This window comes from Poecilia mexicana, unplaced genomic scaffold (assembly GCF_051168715.1).
Source record: "Poecilia mexicana isolate PSO_F unplaced genomic scaffold, ASM5116871v1 scaffold_17, whole genome shotgun sequence".
In the NCBI taxonomy this organism is placed as follows: domain Eukaryota; kingdom Metazoa; phylum Chordata; class Actinopteri; order Cyprinodontiformes; family Poeciliidae; genus Poecilia; species Poecilia mexicana.
In genome coordinates, this window is record NW_028263386.1 from 7,223,556 (window position 1) to 7,244,273 (window position 20,718).

General features: G+C 36.7%; 2 protein-coding genes across 3 annotated transcripts in view; one reads left to right on the plus strand and one right to left on the minus strand.

The window, feature by feature from the left end:
• LOC106930957 (uridylate-specific endoribonuclease C-like) overlaps nt 1–20,718 on the minus strand; it is a 138,655-nt gene that overhangs the window by 27,182 nt on the left and 90,755 nt on the right. The gene's annotated exons all lie outside the window — the stretch shown is intronic.
• Nucleotides 1–20,718, plus strand: part of LOC106930948 (guanine nucleotide binding protein (G protein), alpha activating activity polypeptide, olfactory type) — an 86,862-nt gene that overhangs the window by 10,840 nt on the left and 55,304 nt on the right. Inside the window, exons 1-2 of one of the 2 annotated variants that reach the window (XM_015008825.2) lie at nt 16,179–16,761; nt 17,029–17,101. In XM_015008825.2, the coding sequence (XP_014864311.1) occupies nt 16,623–16,761; nt 17,029–17,101 (212 nt within the window). In that variant the 5' untranslated portion in view covers nt 16,179–16,622. Of the gene's footprint in view, nt 1–16,178; nt 16,762–17,028; nt 17,102–20,718 lie in introns of those variants that run through there. The other variant, XM_015008824.2, reaches the window with a different exon arrangement.

Here is a 20,718-nt window from a genome sequence, read left to right on the forward strand (position 1 = left end):
ATCCCAGGCAAAGACCTCTGGGGAAGATGAGCCCAGCTTAAAAGCCTTACCATTCTATGAGGCTGAGATTGAAGGGTGTCGTACTAAAGATCGCAAGTCTCGGGCACAACGCAAGCAAGAAAAATTCAAACATACCACAGCCTCTCCTGTGTTACCTGAACCTGAGGTACAGCTAGACTTTGAAATTCCTGATAATATTAGTGAGCTGCAGCACCAGGACAGAAGTCTGGCTGACCTTATGAAAAGAGTTGAAGAAGGTGAAACTGCAGAGGAATTTTACATGCAAAATGGCATCCTCTATAGGAGACATGGAGAATTACAACAGCTTGTGTTACCCAGAAAAGTCAGGAAAACAGTATTGATTTTGGGCCATTCAGTTCCCTGGGCTGGCCACCTGGGGAAACATAAAACTATAGCCCGAATCAAACGGTGTTTCTACTGGCCTGGATTACACAAAGATGTTGCCAGTTTTTGCAAGAGTTGTCCTCAGTGTCAAAAAACATCCACCAGATTTGCAGCGAGAGCGCCTCTTCAGCCTCTTCCTATTATAAATACACCATTTGAACGTTTGGGCATGGATGTAGTAGGTCCAGTGGAGAAGAGCAAATCAGGTAACCGATTTATGTTGGTTATCACTGATTATGCCACAAAGTATCCAGAAGTGTTCCCTCTGAAATCTGTTAAGGCTAAGACTGTTGCCTTTTGCCTGGTTCAGTTTTTTTCACGAGTGGGGTTTCCCAAAGAAATACTGACTGATCAAGGGACAAATTTTATGTCCAAACTACTGAAGGATGTGTATAAACTGATTGGCATTAGGGGACTGAGAACCACCCCATATCACCCACAAACTGATGGACTCACAGAGAGGTTTAATCAGACTCTTAAGAACATGCTTCGTAAGTTCATCAATGAAGCTGGGTCTGATTGGGATCAGTGGCTCCCTTACCTCTTGTTTGCATATCGGGAGGTACCCCAAGCCTCTACCGGGTTTTCCCCCTTTGAGTTGCTTTTTGGGCATGAGGTGCGAGGTCCACTGGCCCTTTTGAAGGAAAGGTGGGAGGGGGAGAAACCTGTAAAAGAACCTGTTAATACAATTTCTTATGTCCTCCAGATGAGAGAGAAGTTGGAAAAGATGACCTCATTGGCTCAGGAACATATGCGTGTTTCTCAACAGAAGCAAAAAACCTGGTATGATCAAACTGCTCATGTAAGGAGTTTTGAACCAGGTCAAAAGGTATTGGTACTGTTACCTACTGATGACAGCAAGTTTTTGGCTCAGTGGCAAGGTCCATATGAGGTTGTTCAAAAACTGGGTCCTACCACCTACAAGATCTGTACTCTAGACCAAAGACGCAGTACTAGAGTTCTTCACATTAATCTGCTAAAGGAGTGGGTCTCGAGGCCTGAGGGGAAGCAAGATGCATTTTTCATCAGAAGTGTATCAGATGAGGAGGTGGAGGAACAATACCTGCCTCTACCATCAGCTTCTGCTCTTGACCTGAGTCATCTCTCCCCAGAACAGCAGGTGCAAGTGAGAGCCCTTTGTAACATCAATTTGTTTCATGATAATCCTGGACGTACTGACTATATTGAACATGATATTCGTCTGAAAGAGGATGCAGTTGTGAAACGAAGGAGCTACAGAATCCCTGAGCGTCTTCTTGGCCCTTTAAAAGAGGAGATTGAATTAATGCTTTCTCTGGGCATCATTGAGACTTCTCACAGTGACTGGTGTAATCCTATTGTCCTTGTACCAAAAAAGGATGGCACCATGAGGTTCTGTATAGACTTCCGCTATTTGAACTCTGTTTCCAAGTTTGACTCGTATCCAACTCCCCGTATTGATGATTTGATTTGCTGTCTTGGAAAAGCAAAATATCTTACTACCATTGATCTCTCTAAAGGTTATTGGCAGGTTCCCCTTACCACCAGGTCTCGTGAGCTAACAGCTTTCCGGACACCTTGGGGCCTCCATCAGTTCACCGTCATGCCTTTTGGGCTACATGGAGCACCTGCGACCTTCCAGAGGCTTATGGATAAGGTACTGGGAGGTCTTTCAAATTTTGCATCTGCCTATTTAGATGATATTGTTATCTACAGTAACAGCTGGGAGGACCATTTGCAACATCTTAAGGCTGTTTTTGAGACCCTTTATGCTGCAGGTTTGACTGTTAATGCAGCTAAATGCACCCTGGCCAAGAAGGAAGTTCAATATCTTGGACATATTATTGGCAATGGAGTCATCAAACCTCAGATCCAGAAGGTTCAAGCAATTCAGTCATGTCCTCTGCCACAGACCAGGACACAGCTAAAATCCTTCCTTGGAATGTCGGGTTGGTACCATAAGTTCATTCCTAATTTTTCTGCCAGAGCTGCTGTGCTTACAGATATGACCAGCCCCAAGAGACCTAATCAGCTTCAGTGGTCGGAGGAAGCAGAGAGAGCTTTTAAGGACATCCAAGGTGCCTTGAGTGGACCTCCTACATTACACTGCCCTGACTTTGACCAGCCATTTATTTTGCAAACTGATGCATCTGGGCGTGGGCTGGGTGCAGTGCTGCTTCAAGGGCCTCCAGGGGGCCGTCATCCAATTGCTTTTATAAGCAGAAAGCTCTACCCAAGGGAAACTCGATACTCCACTATAGAAAAGGAGTGCCTAGCTGTGAAGTGGGCTTTAGATTCACTCAAATATTATCTGTTGGGGACACAGTTCATCCTAGAAATGGATCACAAGGCTCTGAAGTGGCTTGAAAGAATGAAAGACTCAAACAGTAGAATAACGCGTTGGTACCTGGCGATGCAACCATTCCAGTTTGATGTCCATCATATCCCTGGGAAGCTGAACTCTACTGCCGACTACCTGTCACGCTGGCCCATGGAGTTTCCAGAAGAGGGGGAGTGTGTAGAGGTTCCTCCACCTTTTCCTCAGTGTTAGTATTTATTTAAATGTTTTCATATAATATATTTAGATTTTCACTTTTTCTTTGGTGGGTTTTCTTTGGTGGTGGTTATTGCGTTGGGTTGTTTACTAATTTGGGTGCACACATTTAGTAAACGCCTTATGTTTTTTTAAGATCATTAATTATTTTGTTTGCTGAGTTTAAGGACTGGCTGACAGAAGGGGGTTGGCTGAAAGGAACACCAGGAAGTGGAACAGTCCATCAGGCTGCTGGATGCAGGGGACTTGATGTGGAAAAAATCTGCCTCTCTCCACTAATGGCATAATTGTTAAAACCTTTTTTTGGTGTTAGGTTATTTGGTTTTTATAGTGGTGTTTAAGTCAAAATGTTTTAGTTTAAATTAGTCATTTATGTTTATACATTATTTGTCTTTGTCTCTTTCCCTACCCCTCCTCGTTTGTGTAGGCTAGCCTGTTTGTATAAATTTCCCTGTGTGTTCATTGTGTGAGGTCAGTCTTTGGTTTGTTATCTTGAGTTATGTTTGCCTTAGTTGATTTCTTTTGGGCCCATTTTGTTATATTTTTTTAGATTTGTTGTTGAAACCTTTTGTTAAGATGTTTTTGGGAAAAATAAATAGAAGATATATTTTTATATATGCCTTTGTCCTTGTCCTTGACTGGTCGGACCATCACACCTTAAAATACCAAAATATCCACTTAACTTTATATTCCATCTGACTTTTACATTTTTAAATATTAAATGATTGATATTTTGATCAGTTACTCATTAGGTGAGCAGACTTTTTACCAAATACTTACCATTTGTAATTTATTGGATGGCAACTTTTTACTTTTATTTGAGTAAAGATATGCTGAAGAAGTGCTACTCCAACTTGAGTACAGTTTTTGGACACTTCTGAATTCTCCTTGAGAAATTATTCCTGTCTGGAGAAATGCACTGCTCCAAGCAAAAACAACCAATCAGAGCCGGGAGGATGGTCTTAGGCGCTGTCAATCATCTCATGTAGTTGCTACTAAATGTGCTAACGGTGGAGAAACACCTTACTGTTACAGGAAAACTGTTTATCCATTGTCATTGGTGGCTATGTCTGAGCATTCACAACAGGTTGTGCTAGCAGCATAGCAGAGAACAAAGAGGTAAGGGTGATTGTCAGTGCTAAGGCCCGCCCCCTGGCTCTGATTGGTTAGTTTTAGTTAACCATGGGAGCAATGGGAGAAAGCAGAAGAGATTGATGTTTTATCACATATTATCTGTCTCATACCATTCTGTCATGAAAGCAACATTTTCAACAAATATGCAAAAAAAATGTTTTATAAAAATGACATATTGCAGCTTTAAGTAATTAAAAAGAAAACCAAAATAGTTGCAATGAGAGACTGTATATTGATTACGTTCTGGAATATTTGATGTAAAATGCAATAATAAACTGGATAAAGTTAATCAAATTTGAAACCTTCTTATGTTTGACTGCTAATCCGCTAAACTCAGACATGTGATGTTGAGGTCAGAAATTTAAGCTCAGCTGTGGGTGTGTCATGTTTTTGCACACAGATGGGAAAAAAAAAATCTAACTTCACAAAACAAAGTGACACGTAACTGATTAGACTGATTAGATATATCCCAGATAAACCTGTCAAAGTGCAGAGTTGATAATGTCTTTTTGTAAGGTTGCAAACCTGTTCACTCTCATCCAACTAAGACGAAGCAGTTTGTTTTTATTAAAATGAGAAAAAGGTGCAGTATTTAACATCTCAAGTAACATGGAGCTTACTTAGTTCAGCTTATAAAGCTGCATTTTCCTTTGAATATTTCAGATAATAAAAAAACAAATCTGCAAATAGGTGGATTTTCCTTGAATAATTTGTATTATATTCCACAAATGGGGAAATCAGTGAGAACTGAACTGCGGATAAACAGGAATCCACCATACTCGCATAAACTTCTACTGTTTGAGAAATACTTACAAAGAGATGTAGCATTTGTTTGTGGTGTGATTATCTCCTCGCAGATTACATTTTATTTCTGCTTAACAAAACATTAATTTGCTCTGTAATGTTGGAGGAAATGAATAACAGCTAGAACCTATAGGTTTGTTTCAAGCTAGCACGAGCACTGTAGCATTACTATGAGGCCTCTGAAAATGAAGCAAAAGCTCAGGGTTTTTTTCATGTGAATTGATTTTTTTACTATTAGGTAGCAAATATGAATATAGGTGGATGTATAATTTAGTGTCATAATTGACTATTATTGCTATTGCAGTGATAAATTACACAGGCTTCAAAACACTTAAAGCTCCAAACCCCACAGTTTTCTTATGAAATTTCAGTCAAATTTTGACAAAATACATTTCTATTAAAAAAATGTTATGATCTGAAAGGAACAAATGTCATAATCCATAAGTTAACTAGCTAAAATGGGGAACAGAACCACAGTCAATGAAAATATGGCATAACATAATACAGTCGACCACAAGTGTTCATGAAAACACAAAAAATACAAAGCTATAGAAAATAAAGTGGTCACATACGTAGGCACTGTTTATTCAAAGGTATGAAATCGTTAGAAAGGATTACTTAGAGTCCGAAAGACCCAAAGAACAATAGAAACTTAAACTGATTAATGAACAAGCTAAGATACCCGCAGAGGCCACTTTATTAGGTAAACCTGTTCCATTGTTTAACACCAACAGTGAATGAAGTGCTTGATTATAGAGAAGACAATTTAGAGATTGAGCATCAGAGTGAAATAGAAAAGGGAATTAAGTGACTTGAACTCAGTATTGTTGTTAATGCTGAGATTTTCACACACAACTATGTCTCAGATTTTCAGAGAATGGTCCCAAAAAAAGAAAATATCCTGTGAATGACATCTTTAATACACATTTTACTGCCAAAGTTTCAGAGTTATTTGTAAATCACATGCGATGTGTTTTAAATTTGAATATTTTCCTTGAAACCTGTACTTCTATCACATTCATCAACGTCTCCTGTGAGACGAGCTTTTCGAACGAGAACATTTGAGGCATTCATCGAGGCTTCTGTGATTGGACAATTTATTAACTTATCGCTTTGAATCTTTGGCGGCTGGGATGAACGTTTCAACTTCTTTCCACAAGTTAAAAGTCAAACTAAACTAAATATAAGTCAATGATTTACAGAGCTGAAATAATTATCTGCTTCAGTTTATAACTGCTTATATAAGAGTTCAATAGGATGGTTCTTAACAGTATAATTGCTTTGGTTTTACAATCTTACTGGTAAAGTCAGGGCAGTTAAGATTCCTTTGGAACTCAAAGTCTAACTTTGAGTTTCAGATTGGAGAAACCTGAAACCATTGTGTAATTGTAGTAAAATCAAAATAGATAAGAGATTTAGGATGTGGACCAAATCTCTGTTTCTTCCTGTTTGCCATTACATCAGACCAAGCCTTTAATGTTTTAGGTAGCTAAAATAATATTTCTGGTTGCTAAATGTCAGAATAATGATAGAGGGGGATCATAAGCATTTCTTTAGCATCTTGTAGAGTTTCGTTTTCAAACAAAACTTTAGGCTTCCACAGATTGCTGGAATATTGGATTATAAATCACAGGTTTTCTGTGGAAGTTGTGATGGCAACCTGAAAATGTTGACTTTGTAGGTAATGTGATGAAAATCCTAGGGTTATTTTTGTGCCTAAGCTTCAACTTCCTGGTTGATGTCTTCAGATTTTGCTTAATATTAAATATTTTATGATGCCATATGGTTTGTTTTATGTATCAAACTATTTTGCAGAAAAACAGCCACACATGATGACGCTGCCACCATCGTACCTTGTAATTGGGATGGTGTTTTTGAGGCTTGTTTCAAGTTTAATTAAAATTTTAGATTCAAAGTGTTTGCTCCTGAGTAAATTCCCAAACTGTTCTCACTTTCTCTGCTGCCTTTTTGTTTTTTTTTTAGAAATGGCCTCTTTGTTGCTGAGTGGCCTGTCGGCTCATTTACCAGCAATTACAAGGTCTTCTACTTTTTATATGTGGTTGATATTCTCAAATGATTTGACAATATGGCTAGAAAACATCACAAGAAAAGCATCTTACATCAGTTGACATTGATAATTGTTGATTAGTTTTTGGTTTTAAATATCTGAAATGCTGCCAAACTGGTGGCGTTGTTTTTATTTTTAGTAGTTATGAAGCACAGTGGCCAAACCTTAAACTGCTGCTGCCTAAGTTACTCAACAGGTTGTTGCTAGGTAACCACAACTTGCTCTACAAGTTGTTGCTAGGTAACCAAAGAGTGAGAGAGTTAGCTGATTCCACCAAGCTTCGCTTAGCTTTGCGGTTCTGGATCGGAGTTCAGAGAATATTCTTTAAACTGAATTTTCTATCAACATATTATCTGTTGACATTGATCATATATCTATCACAATATATACGTTGTTATTGATTTATTGTTCAGCACAAATAAGCATTCATAAGATGGACATTTTGCCCAATGATTAGTCAGCCTTATAGAGGTTCTCAGTTCACTTTCTGCCATCTTGGCTGATTTATTTTTATTTTTTCACGCCAAACATGGAAGGAATTTGTTTCCCTTAAAATCCATCCACAAATATGCCTCTATTTAATTAAAAGAATGTAAATTTACCTATCAGAAGCCCACAAAATCTTCATATCTGTAAACCTTTGAATTCGAAGGAACAAGCAACTAAAAAAACGTGTCATTATTCTGGCATTTAGCAAATAGAAATAATTTTGGTGACCCTAAATGACCTAAAATGGAAAAGTTTGGTGTTGAGAAAACTGATTTGTGTCTTTCTGGGCAGTGTATAGAAACATGTCAAAAACTGTTTTTTTTTTTTTTAAACATTCCTTCTGCGAGTTGTACGGCAGATTTTTAGGACCATTTTACAACAATTTTTGTTTAATTTGGAGCATATAGTCATAATATTAGCTAAGTTGTACAAGAAGAATGTCTTAAAATGACAAGAAAAATGTTGATTAATGAGAAAAGAAAGCTTGGATGGATAATTTGTTGGAGTTGTTCTAAAGATACTACTTAATTCTCCTAATATTATGACTTTATTCTCGAAATTAAAAGTAAAAACTCTTAACTTGACCCTTATATCCCATCATAGAGTTGATCTGAACTCAAAGTCTGAATAAATAGAAACTAAAAAGCACACTTGTCAAACAAAATGGCGGCCTTGTCCCACTGACATCACTCAACTATGGAAAACCAAGGGGAAAAAAATCCAGATTTTAAAAAAATTAAATCTTCAAAACCCCCAAATTCGATAAAAAAACAATAATATTGGTTTATCGCCCCACTGTATTCCAAGAGAAGTGACTTCTGCTGTTTTAGATTGGTTTCTGTGCTTTTGTCAGATAACATCTGATGCAGCGTTCCTAGATTTCCGTCAACTCTTATCTCTCATAAATCAGTTTCATCACCATCGTTGCGTTGTCTCACTGGCTGCTTGTTGGACTGGAATTACTGAAAACACACCGCGGACGAGTCAGAGAATATCCGCCATGCAGCTTTTGTCTGGTTTGTTTGCTGTTTTCGAGCCGCTGTCCCGGGTGGGAAGCCGCGTTTTTGGAAAAATCCAGCAGAGGCCTTTGGAGCCAAGTGAACTTTGCTTGTGTCTAACTGAGTTTTATCATTGACCACAGTTGAACTTTGCTACTCGGCGAGTTCCCAGTTACTGTCACCGCTGGCAGGAGGTACTGAAACATGAGTTATTGTCATATTTATGATGCCGATAGCAGGGAGTGCAATGTGAATTGTCCTATCAGCTCAATCGGAGAGGAACCACACAACGTTCGAAGGACATCGGACCAGGCCTGTTCTTCGAGTTTGCTTAATGTATAATTTATGATTTTCTTTCTTCTTCTTTTTCTTTTTCAAGAGCCTCTGTTCCTGCAGGGAGTGCTTCCAGGAAAAAAAAATTAAACAATGCTAAATTTAGCTCGGTATCGTTTGGACCGGTGCCTCGTTTATACAATGCATGCTTCAGTCACAGTCTGGGCCACAAAATAAGTGTAAAATTAAATTTGGTGTTTGGGGCCTGTGTGTTGGCGCATAATAAATGTGAATATTACCATACCTTCCTTTTGCAATATCCTTAAAGCGCACTTTTGCACAGCTAAGAAGTGAAAAGCAGCTATTTTTAAGGTTATTAAAAGCTGACATGTTGATAATTAACTGCAGTGACTGGAGTTAATGAAGTAAGCTCATTTCTTTTAATAAAGCTCCTTTCAAGATAACACATTCACAAGGTGTTTTTACAGCACCATAACATAAACTACATGATAATAAAGATAATAAAATATTTCTGGAAAGATATGCATTATTATTTATCTGAAAATATATTTTAGCAGATTTTGTTTATACTTTTATATTCTTTGTTCTGTATTGGAATTAATTTCTAAATAAATACATAAATGATACAGGAAGATAACATGAAATGTATGCTAATAATTCCTTTTTTAAATAAGATTTTTTTTAATGTACATTTTTATTTTTAGGTTTATCTTAACACTTTTTTGGCATACTTTTATACTGCTGTATACTTCTTTGTTTTGTTCTGATACGCAAAAACAAAACAAAAATGAATAAAAATGAAATTTGTTTCTGACAAAGAAAATCTGAAACTGAGCTTTAAAATCCCACCATGTCGATAAAAACTGGTGGAGATAAAAATAGAAACTTAAGCAACATCTGGTGTTAATATAATAATGAAAGATTGAACTCCGACTTTGCGTATAAATGCTAAAATAGATGCATTTTAATAGAAAAACTTGACATAAATGTGAAAACAGGTTGTTGTTTTTTGGGTTAGGATGTAAATCACCAAATAAAAATACATAAAATATAAATAAACATCTAAACTATCCTTCTTTTGATGGGCAATGATTATTCAGCATTCAAATAGAGCCTCATTACGGATGCAATGCTGCCTCTGGCCACTAGAGGGAGGTGTGGATCAGTTACTGGTTTTGACCTTGCTTTTTTTTCCAAGGCGGGGAAACTGAATCCATTTTTCTTTTTTTTTCTGTTTTACATCAGAGTTGTAGATCGTTAATAGTGGTTTTGTAATCAACCCACTACAGGTGAATGAGGGTTTTAGGGTTAATTTGCATGCTGGAAAACGTCACTACAAACAAATATCATTGTAATAATCACAACAACTGCTTGTTTATATTGCTAAATTTGAATGCTATATGTACTTCATAGTTAGTAGGACTTGAATGCAACAGTTTAGATGTTAATTTTTGCAGCTCAGGTTGAGTTTATCATGCTTTATTTATTAATTAATTTTTTTAAAAAGAAGAAACGACAACAATGACAAATCATTCAAAGGTTGTCTCAGTGTAGAGAAGTGATGGCTAATGAACAAACCACACCACATCTGGTGTCAGAGGAAACCACAGTGAGCTGAACGTGACACACTCACAGACCTTTCATGTCGGCTTCACTAAGCGGGGACTTTCACTGCAACGGTGCAGCTAAGCTCTGTTCCAGATCTGAAACTTAAAGAAGTAGGGCTGCAGCCAACGACTATTCTAGTAACTGACGATTAATCAATTAATCGGATGAAAATATTTGGAACACTCTACAGATTTTTCATCTATACAACATTGGAAGTGCATTTAAAGATGCAAATAAATAATTTATTTTATTTTTTAAATAAGAAAATTAACATTTTATTTCCTAAAGTGAAGTATCATGGCGTTCCTTTAGTTGTTTTGAACTGAGTGAAGCTAAAATTATTCCATTTAAGAAGTTTTGGGTGAAACATATTTACAGAATAAGGTGTTTTTTAATCTTAAGTGCAAATTTAGTATATATTTTATTCAGTTTTTGCTTAATTACTGCTTTGAGTATGTTGTTCTTTCAGCAAAAGCCTTTTTTGAGTCCTTACACTCCAGTTAATGATTAATCGATTACTAAATTAGTTGACGATTATTTCAATAGTTGATTAATCGCGATTAAATAAACACAAATATTGCTCAAAACAGATTATTTACTTGTCCTTTCAGGAAGAAGTGCTATTAAAAGTTACAGTTAAGACATGCTACTCAAGTGGCAAGCAGTAAAAATAAATGTAACTTTACAATAACAAACTGTTTTTTGTTTTTTAGCTAAATCTCTTGTGCCAAACATTTCAGGGGTGAACAGTTCTTGTGTTTGAAGTTTTCCTATAAAGTTTAGTAAAGGATGGAAATTGATTTCAATATTGACCTGGATAAATATGGGAAAATACATTAGGAAGGATGGAAGGGTGTTTGTATTTCCAGACTGTTTTCCCGTTCTCTAAATGTTGTGTCCTTTCAATCCTTCTTTTTTGGCATCGTTCCTTTCTTACTTCTGTCCTTCCTTCCTTTATGTCCTTCATTCTGTCTTTTTTCTTCCTTCCTTGTCATACCATCCTTCCTGCCGTCTGTTATGTTCATCCTTCCTTCCTGACTAGATTGTTCCATCTGTCCTTCCTTCCTTTCCTTCTTTCCTTGTATTATTTCACTTTATAAATATGCAGTTGTTTATAGTTTTTTCTATATATTTTCTATTAAATGGGGTATATTTTGTTACTGTGCTGCTGCAACAAGTAAATTTCATTCTATTCATCCTTCCTTCCTTCCCTCTCTATACTATTTTCTTTCCTTCCTTGTAACTTTTCTTATTACTTTGTGTCCTTTATTTCCTGTTTATCAATTCCTTCCTTTTTCATTTGTATTCTTTTATTCTTCTTTTCTTTCTCCCTTCTGTCTTTGTATTCTTTTATCCTTTCTTGCTACCTTGTGTCCTTTCCTTCCTCCCTCTGTCTATTCCTTGTGCCCTTTATCCTTCGTATTCTTCCTTTCCTTCTTTTTTGTTGTATCCTTTATACTCTTCCTTCATTTCTCCTTCTTTCTTTCCTTCTTCATGACCTTTCTTCTTACTGCTTTGTACTACTGTCCTTCCCTCTTTTGTTGTATCCTACATACTACCTTCTTTTCTTATAATTTTTTCTCTTTCTTTCTTTCTTTCTTTCTTTCTTTCTTTCTTTCTTTCTTTCTTTCTTTCTTTCTTTCTTTCTTTCCTTCTACTTTGTGTCCTTTTTCTCTCTATCTCTACTTCCTTTACTTCCTTGTTCTCTTTTTCTTCTTTTCTTGTATCTTTTTATCCTTCCTTTCTTATGCTTTTCTGCTTTATCTCCTTCTTTCCATCCTTTCTTCCTGCCTCACACATGTCTTTCCTCTCCTTTTTTCTTGTTTTTCAGGTTATTTTTGTCTGATATTAAACTTAGTTTAATGAAACATTTAAATCAAACAAAAATGTTTCCTCAGTGTTTATTTTACAGAAAGTTGCCTGTAAATGTTGCAGCAGTGATTCTGTGAAAAAAAAACCCTCATAAGCAATGCATTTTTTAAAATTTGATCTAGATACCAACTGCATTTTTCTACATTTCCAACTTGAGATTATCCTGCTGCAATTAAAACATGAAACTATTATTGAGCTTCAGATGTTTTCCAGAGGGTGGTGGTGCAATATAATAATTTCTGTAAGTGAATTCTGTATTTTATGAGTCGGCTCCCTGAGAAAAAAAATCCCCTTTTTATGTGTTCAGCTGCTCTATTTGTTAGTACAGGTAAATATTTTTGAAGAAAGCAAATAAAAGTGTTAGCCTGAGCAATTATTTATTCGGATGATCTCTTCGTATTTGCTAAGGTGGGGCCTTCGCTGCGCCAGGCAGGTGTGTTCACTGTCTCTGGGTTTGGAGTAAATTTATGAGGCTGTTTTGTGTCTCGGTGCCTCAGGCTTTGCTAACATGCTGCCGCGTTCGGTGGACTTTGTATTTGACGGTGGGGTTGATTGCTGCTTTGCTGTGACGTAACGCATCTAACATTTCCAGCCGTCCACGATGTGTCGCTCTTTGTGTGTGTGTGTGTGCTTTATGATTCAACTTTTAGGGTTTAATGTATTTATTAGGCTTTTCACATAATATATATATATATATATATATATATATATATATATATATATATATATATATATATATATATATATAAATATATCACAATTCTAAGAGAAAAGAGCAAAAAACAAACAACCAACATTCCCGCAAACACTGTCACCTACAAGGTGTGTAGTAAAAAAATTAAAATTAAGACCATACAAAAGTCAATGTCAACATTTATGGAACCACTTCTCAGCCAAAATTTCAAGGGTTTGTTACTCCTGGACCTTTGTTGAGGCTTTATTTAAAAAAAATAATCATAAAAGATGTCCAGGTTTTATGAATACGATTCAATTTTTATGTCTTTTTTAACTAGATTTGATTGGGATAATACTTAATTATTCTCAAGGGGAAAGAATGTTTCAAATTTTAGTTAATTTAATAAAACGTATAGTTGAAAAAGGTACAGCTTCAGCGTCAAAAATAGCAAATTTAAACTACTAGCAGACCACAAAATTCACTACATTTAAACCGCATAAATTTGTCTTTTTTCTTTAGTTCTAACTGCTTAATAAACAAAATTTTTATGAAATATGTAAATTGTTAAAGGGGATCTATTCATGCACTATCATTTGAGTCTGAGCAGCTCCTAAAAACATCCCAAGTGCTTAAGAACAAAAAAAAAAAGAACAAAAAACTCCCAGCCATTTTTTATTATTAAAATTCCCAGCCCTGAATTTCACTGAAAATACTTTAGCATTTCAGTATTTCTTATATCTGCAAACTTTTGTTGAGTTGCGGGAGATGTAACCATACGATAAAGCATGCATAGGATATATTTTTAAACCAAGTTCAGCATTAATCTGAATTGAAATCTTTTTGAAGTGTACTTATTTTGGCCTTTTGCAATAAAAAACAATAAATAGTGCAATGCTTTGTTATAAAAATAACCATATAACAGACAGACAGACAGACTCCAATGTCTCTCTGCCCAGTTTTATAACCATTAGACCAGACAGAGATTTAAAAAGGAGTGGCAAAATCAAAGGAGATGGATTAGTGTTGCTTGCTAACAACTTATGGTGTCATCCAGGAAATGTTGCTGTGGAATATTGTTTCTGGTTTCCCCCAGAAAACTTGCTAAGCCCGTCGCTCAGGGCGTTTCGGCAGTAATCCAGCCTAACGCCGCAATTTTGAGTCAAAAAATGTTTAAAGTTGACAGGAAATTTGAAAATATCATTTGATAGTTATGCATTTTTGGAAGACTGGAAGATTAATATCTAAACGCCAACTGTAAAGTCTTAAAAAAGGCAATCATAATATAAAGCGAATAAATTAACAACTCTAAGCCTGGTGGCCCGCCAGGCTTATAATATACCGAGGGAAACCATGATATCAGTCATGATGAGACTGTCATACGACATCAGTCTTCAGTCAGAGGTGTTTTCAGATTAGTCGCCAGACTGACTGCTACCTACCTGCCTATAGCATCACCATCGACTGTTTGAAGTTTCTTATATAATACAAGTTATGAGAAAAATTGATTTCCTTTAGGGATAAGAATCTTTTGAGATAAAATCTTTTAAAATGCTTTGTGAAATGAAATGAAAAAGATATTTCTGTTGAGGTCACCACCTCGTCTGCTCCATCCTAAAATGACGAGCAGATGATGAGAATATAATTTCTCAGCATTTTTGAAGGAAGTTTTACTCTGAGACTTGTACGTTTCTACATCTGGTAAGGATTTAAGGAGGTCAGCGTTGATTTGAAATCAGCCAATTCCCTGTAGTCCACAAGAGGAGGACATTGAAAACAATTGCCAACATGCCCAGGTCTGAACGTTAATGGAAGTTCACCTTGAAAGCAGACCGCAAGATGCTAAAAGAAGTCTCCAAAAACCAGTAAGATGACATCGTGGGAAAGAGCCTGAACAATCAGGAAGACTGTACCAGCTTAACTTTCATGGGAAGGAACGTGAAGAGAGACTAAAACTGCATCATTTGGACACCAGAACAGAGGACATCTGGCATCTAATGCAGCGTTTCATGAAGAAGTCTTAATAAAGTATTCAATGTTTGTCCTCATTTTTTACATGGTTTTTATAGATTTGCTTTTCTGTGTATTTGTTCTTTGTTGTAAACCAAACCCGTCTTCAGTGTTTGTTGCCTAAAAGCTCAATCTTAGTTCTGTCTAGTCAAAGCCCACAGTTTGAGTTAAAGTACCAGCAACATCAAGAACCTGTTGATAATTATGGCTGTAGGACAAAAATAACAACGTCCCATGATTGATCGATCGGTCCATCCATCCATCCATCCATCCATCCATCCATCCATCCATCCATCCATCCATCCATCCATCCATCCATCCATCCATCCATCCATCCATCCATCCATCCATCCATCCATCATCTGATAATTTTCCATATCCATCCATCCATCCATCCATCATCTGATAATTATCCATCCATCCATCCATCCATCCATCCATCCATCCATCCATCCATCCATCCATCCATCCATCCATCCATCCATCCATCCATCCTTCCACCCATCCATCCATCCATCCATCCATCATCTGATAATTTTCCATCCTTCCACCCATCCACCCATCCATCCATCCATCCATCCATCCATCCATCCATCCATCCATCCATCCATCCATCCATCCATCCATCCATCCATCCATCCATCCATCCATTCATCCATCCATCCATCCATCATCTGATAATTTTCCATCCATCCATTGAAACAAACAGCCAGTAATCCAAAATGAATCCTTCCATCCATCAGGTGACTCTTCCATCTGTCTGTCTGTCTGTCTGTCTGTCTGTCATGTTTGAAATGGTTAATAACGTGATTTAAAATGTTTTAAATGTCTAATAACATGATTTAACATGTTTTAAATGTCTAATAACGTGATTTAAAACGTTTTAAATGGTCAATAACGTGATTTAAAATGTTTTAATAACGTATAATAAAGTGTACAGTCATATTCCAGTTAACCCCAGTTCTTACAGGAACTATGTCAACCAGTGTGGGTCAGGGCCATCTCACTAGCAGACAGAGACCCAGCCCCTCTTGTAAACAGGCGTCTGGCCTTCCACCCATTCTACCGTTTTATTTCCTTACTTTTTTATTATTATCATATCAGGACTAAATCTGTAACGGCTCGTCTGTTCCAACTTCACCCAGTTATAAAATGCTGTCGCCGGGCTGATCGTTAACGTTACAGTTTAACGGAGGTTTGTTTTCTTGCCTCCACGGTCCGCGGCTACTTCCTGGTGCCACAGAGAGAGGCAGTGCTGAGTTAAAGAGACAGAAACACTGGTAGAAATTCAGACAGAAAAAAAACCACTGAGAGAGGAGAGGGGCTGGAGACGTGATAGGAACAGTTGACCGGATTCCCAGAAATTGAAATCCCCCCCTGTCTCTCTCTGTCTCTCTCCCTCTCTCTCTTTTTTTCTTTCTGTTCTTATTTATGTAAATATTTTAAATATTTCCTCGGTGAATCGAGCGGTTGTTCTTCGTCGGCGCGGATGACGGTCTGCTGCGGCTGAAGCGGAATTGTAACGGGGGAACATATTCCTCCCTCCGACGGACGGACGGACGGAGAGAAGCCTCGCAGAGATTTATTATTATTATTATTTTCACAGCACACTCGTTGTTGGTGTGACTATTATTATTTTTTAAAATCCCATCCTCCGCGGCTGCCATTTTTTCTTCTCTTTACAACGATATTATTTTTAACGGCTCCACAAGGAAGGGTTGAGGGTGACGGAAGATGGGTTGTTTGGGCAACAGCAAGACTGAAGACCAACGCATCGACGAAAAGGCACAACGAGAAGCTAATAAAAAGATAGAAAAGCAGCTACAGAAGGAGAGACAGGCGTATAAAGCAACACACAGGCTCTTACTGCTGGGTAAGGCTCGTTTAAACGCGGTGGCTGGTGTTTAAAATGTGGACTAATCCGTTTCGTTTACCGAACACGTAGCCGTATTTCTTTGACAGCAGCAATAATATGTCATGGGGGTGGATATTGATGGAAGCTCTACAGCCTTACAATTAATAATAATAACAATTTACCCCCACGGTTGAGCATATTTACCCCCTAATATGTGGGCAGGATGTAGTCGCGTGGTGCTAAATTTGTGTTTTTATATATATATTTATATTTTTTCTGTCGAAGGTGCGGGAGAGTCCGGAAAAAGCACCATTGTGAAGCAGATGAGGATTCTACACGTCAACGGCTTCAACGCTGAGTGAGTGCTGCGCATTTAAAAACTGCACAGAAAATTACATTTATGCTCTCGTTTATGGCTACTCTGCTAATGAATAACGCCGCCGAGGCCAGCACACAGCCTGCTGCCACTGCAGCGCCTGTTGGGGCCCTGTAACCACCATGCAAACCTGCTAATATCTGCCTCTTTCCCCCACTATTTCTGCTCTGTTTAAAAAAAAAAAAAAAGGTACAGCTATAAATGTGGGGGTTTTGAGTGTATCACGAAGCCTGTCAGTGAAAAAAACAACAACAAAAAAAACAGTTTCCTGTTTCATGCATGGGGGAAAGAAAGGTTGTGATCGACATAGGCCTATTGATGATTTGTTTTGCTGCAAGGCCTTGCATGGCATTGATCTTGGTCTGTTTTAAACAGGCCTGCAACATGTCAGAGTCTTTTAACTGCAGGAAAATCCTCTGCATGTGTATGGAAATTAAAGACAGGCTGCAAGGTTTAACCAAGATTAAAAAATTATAATGATGGGGTAAATTATCTCAGCATTGTTTCTGATAATGATCAAATTATTTCACTTTCTAGAGGAGGTTTTTTGGCATAAATTTAACCAGTAAAATGGTTTTCGGTCTATTTTGCTGCTTAAACATTTGTAATTTCTAAGACTGAGCCCTGTTTTCCCTTATTATCTTAATTAATTTGAACTAATGTCTGTTTTAAAGAGGCTTAGAGGCTTATAACATGTCAGAAATGTTTATCTATAAGAAAATCCTCTTTATTTGTAAATTAATTACATGTATTTAGCAAAACAAGTCAGTATCTGTTATTGACATTCAAATCCAGTAATAATAATATAATTACTATTCTTTTTAGATCGTAATTGAATTGTAGCTTATGATAATAAGCAAAACTGTCTAAATGCTAGGAAGTATTTATTTAATAGATTTATACTGAGGAGGGACAACCTTTCTATTGAGATGTAACTGCAAAAATAATGCAATTATCACTGAGTTTTACCTGCTTATAAGTTAAATCATAGCTTGTGCTTTAATCACACAATACTTTAAACTATGTTAGAATAAAATTTTAGGTCTGGTTTTTCTTCTTGAAGACCTTTAACCTCTTAGCATGAATCCCATTTCACCTCTTTCCTCTCTCTGTCTCGATTGATCTCAGCTCAGACCTGCAAGACGTCAGAGTATTTTAACTACAGGAATGAATGTAGCAATTAAAATGTGTTTTTTTCAAGAGTAGGCAGGATTTTACTATATAAACCATTTAAATGCAATACTAAGAATACCTTTTTTTTGCAGATTTATGCCTATCTGGTTTTAATTTTATTTGCACTTGCAGATTATAGTTAAATTAAGTGATACTGCAACAAGAAATGTTGTCCCTTTGTTCAATTTACTCAAGACTTTTAGTTCAAAATCTTACCTGCAATCTGTTCAACTTTACCTCATTTAGCTCGTATGTTAAGGTGAAAGAAGATGTGAACAATTGATTACTGATTGTTGTTCAGGGCTTGATCAACTCAGTTGCTCCAACTGTATAATATAAAATAAACTGAGTATGATGTTTAATGGCTGTCAGTACCAAAAGTTATTGCAGCTTAATAAAATGTAACATGGCGTACTAATGTTTAGAAAGACAGTGCAGTCTTACAAAATGAGATTGTGGTAAGTAAGAGTTCCTCCAACAGACAGAATATTTTATAGCCAAGCAAAATGTGAAATCTTTAAATGACAGCAAACAGTTCAAACTGCAGTGCTATTAATGTAATTCCCCTTACTTAGAAGTGAGCGTATCGTTAAAGCCCCTACATATCGTATCGGTTTCTTTTTCCAGCATGAGCTGACACTGGTGCACACACAGTAGTGCTAACGTAGCTTAGCGGCAGTGGTTAGCCTAAAAATAAATGCCAGATTTTCAAAATAGAAGCAGGGTATTCTGATTTGTGTGCATGAATAAGAACGTTAGCATTTTTGAAGCCCTTTAAAACAGATTGTTTTTCACAGGGACAGCTACAAGTGTAGAGCTACAAGTACCTGCAAGTCTGCTTACAATTGTAGCTATTTTCTTATTTTACGTATTTGTAACGACACAAATTGTCCTTTAATGTTTGTTTCTGTAAATAATGCATGCTAATGTCAGCTACAGGATGGATAAAACATTAATATGCCATAGGTTTACATGCTACTGCTGTAGCTAACGATTGTTTTAGTAATTCTTTTGACGATTAATCAGACAAGAAAATTGGCACATTCTGCAGATTTTTAATTTGACCACTTAAGTCTTCTTTATACAATGTAAGGAAAACATTAAAATATGAAAATAAACAAATAATATAGCAATAATATAGCTTTCCTTTAGTGGATTTGAACGAGGCAGAGCTAAAATTGCAGATCGAAGACTTTTGGTTTACAGACAAAGTTGTTTTTTCTTACCTTACATGCAAAATATTGCCTTAATCATTACTCTGACTGTGTTATTCATTCACAAAATGTCCTTTTTTATCGTCTGTGTAACGATTAATCGATTTCTGAGTTAGTTGATAATTGATTCTATTAATCACAATTAATCCGATTAATCGTTTCAGCCCTACTGTATACAAGAAATCATAGATAAATCAGCTTCTTAAAGTGGTTGCCTACTCTTACTAGAGGAGTATTTTAAGAGAAACATGCCAAAAATACACTGAGGGGTCACCCCAGCTGGTTTGTTGGATTGATTTTGATGTCCAGGAGATGAAATAAGCTGCTTTCATGTGTTTGAGTAGTTAAAGAAACAGCAGGATAGCAGCTTAGAAAAGAAAAAACATTCATAATTTGGTTGTAAACATGCGGAAATCAAATGCACTTTGCACACGCATTGCGATTTATGTCGACTCTGTTTTGTATAGTGTGAACGTACCGGGATCAGGGGTGCGCTCTATTGTCAGGACAGGTTTACTTTTGCTGTTTTTATGCAAAACCTGTGAAAAGAGATTCTTCCTAAATAAAAGAATAACTTTTTAATAGATAGAATAGATGTAAACTTAGCTAAATATTCAACATGGATCCAAATGGAGTTTTCACCATGAATGATCTCCACAGAGCTCATTGCAACCCACCAAAGAATATTTGTGCTTTTAGACTTTAAAATCTGGGAAGAGTAAATTTTTTAATAAAATGGTGGAAAAGCGGAACACTGGCAGGACGCATCAGCGATTATTCTGGTAGGAATGGATAATGATCCATTGATTCAGCAGGTCTTGAAAGTGAAGTTACTTCCGTTATAAGCTCCAATCATGTAATATACATGTAAATTTTACTCCGAGACGTACAAGGAAGTAAACTTTTAAGATAAACTTTAATAAATGGTTTGTGTTTGTGCATAAAGTATTTTTAACCAAAAACAGACACTCAGACATTTCTGATCATGGATTGTATGATTTATTTGCCTTTCCTTGGTTAGAACATATAATAACGATCATCTTGTCGCAGTTTTTTGTGTTTTTAAGCTGCTTGTAGAGTCCAGCAGCACATGCCTGAACCGTGTAGTTTACGGCTAAAGGAGGAACATTGTTGGCCATTTTTATCGTGATTTTGAAGAGAACCAGAAGGTCTGTGGACCAACTTGTGGGTCAACGTCCAAAATCTGAACGC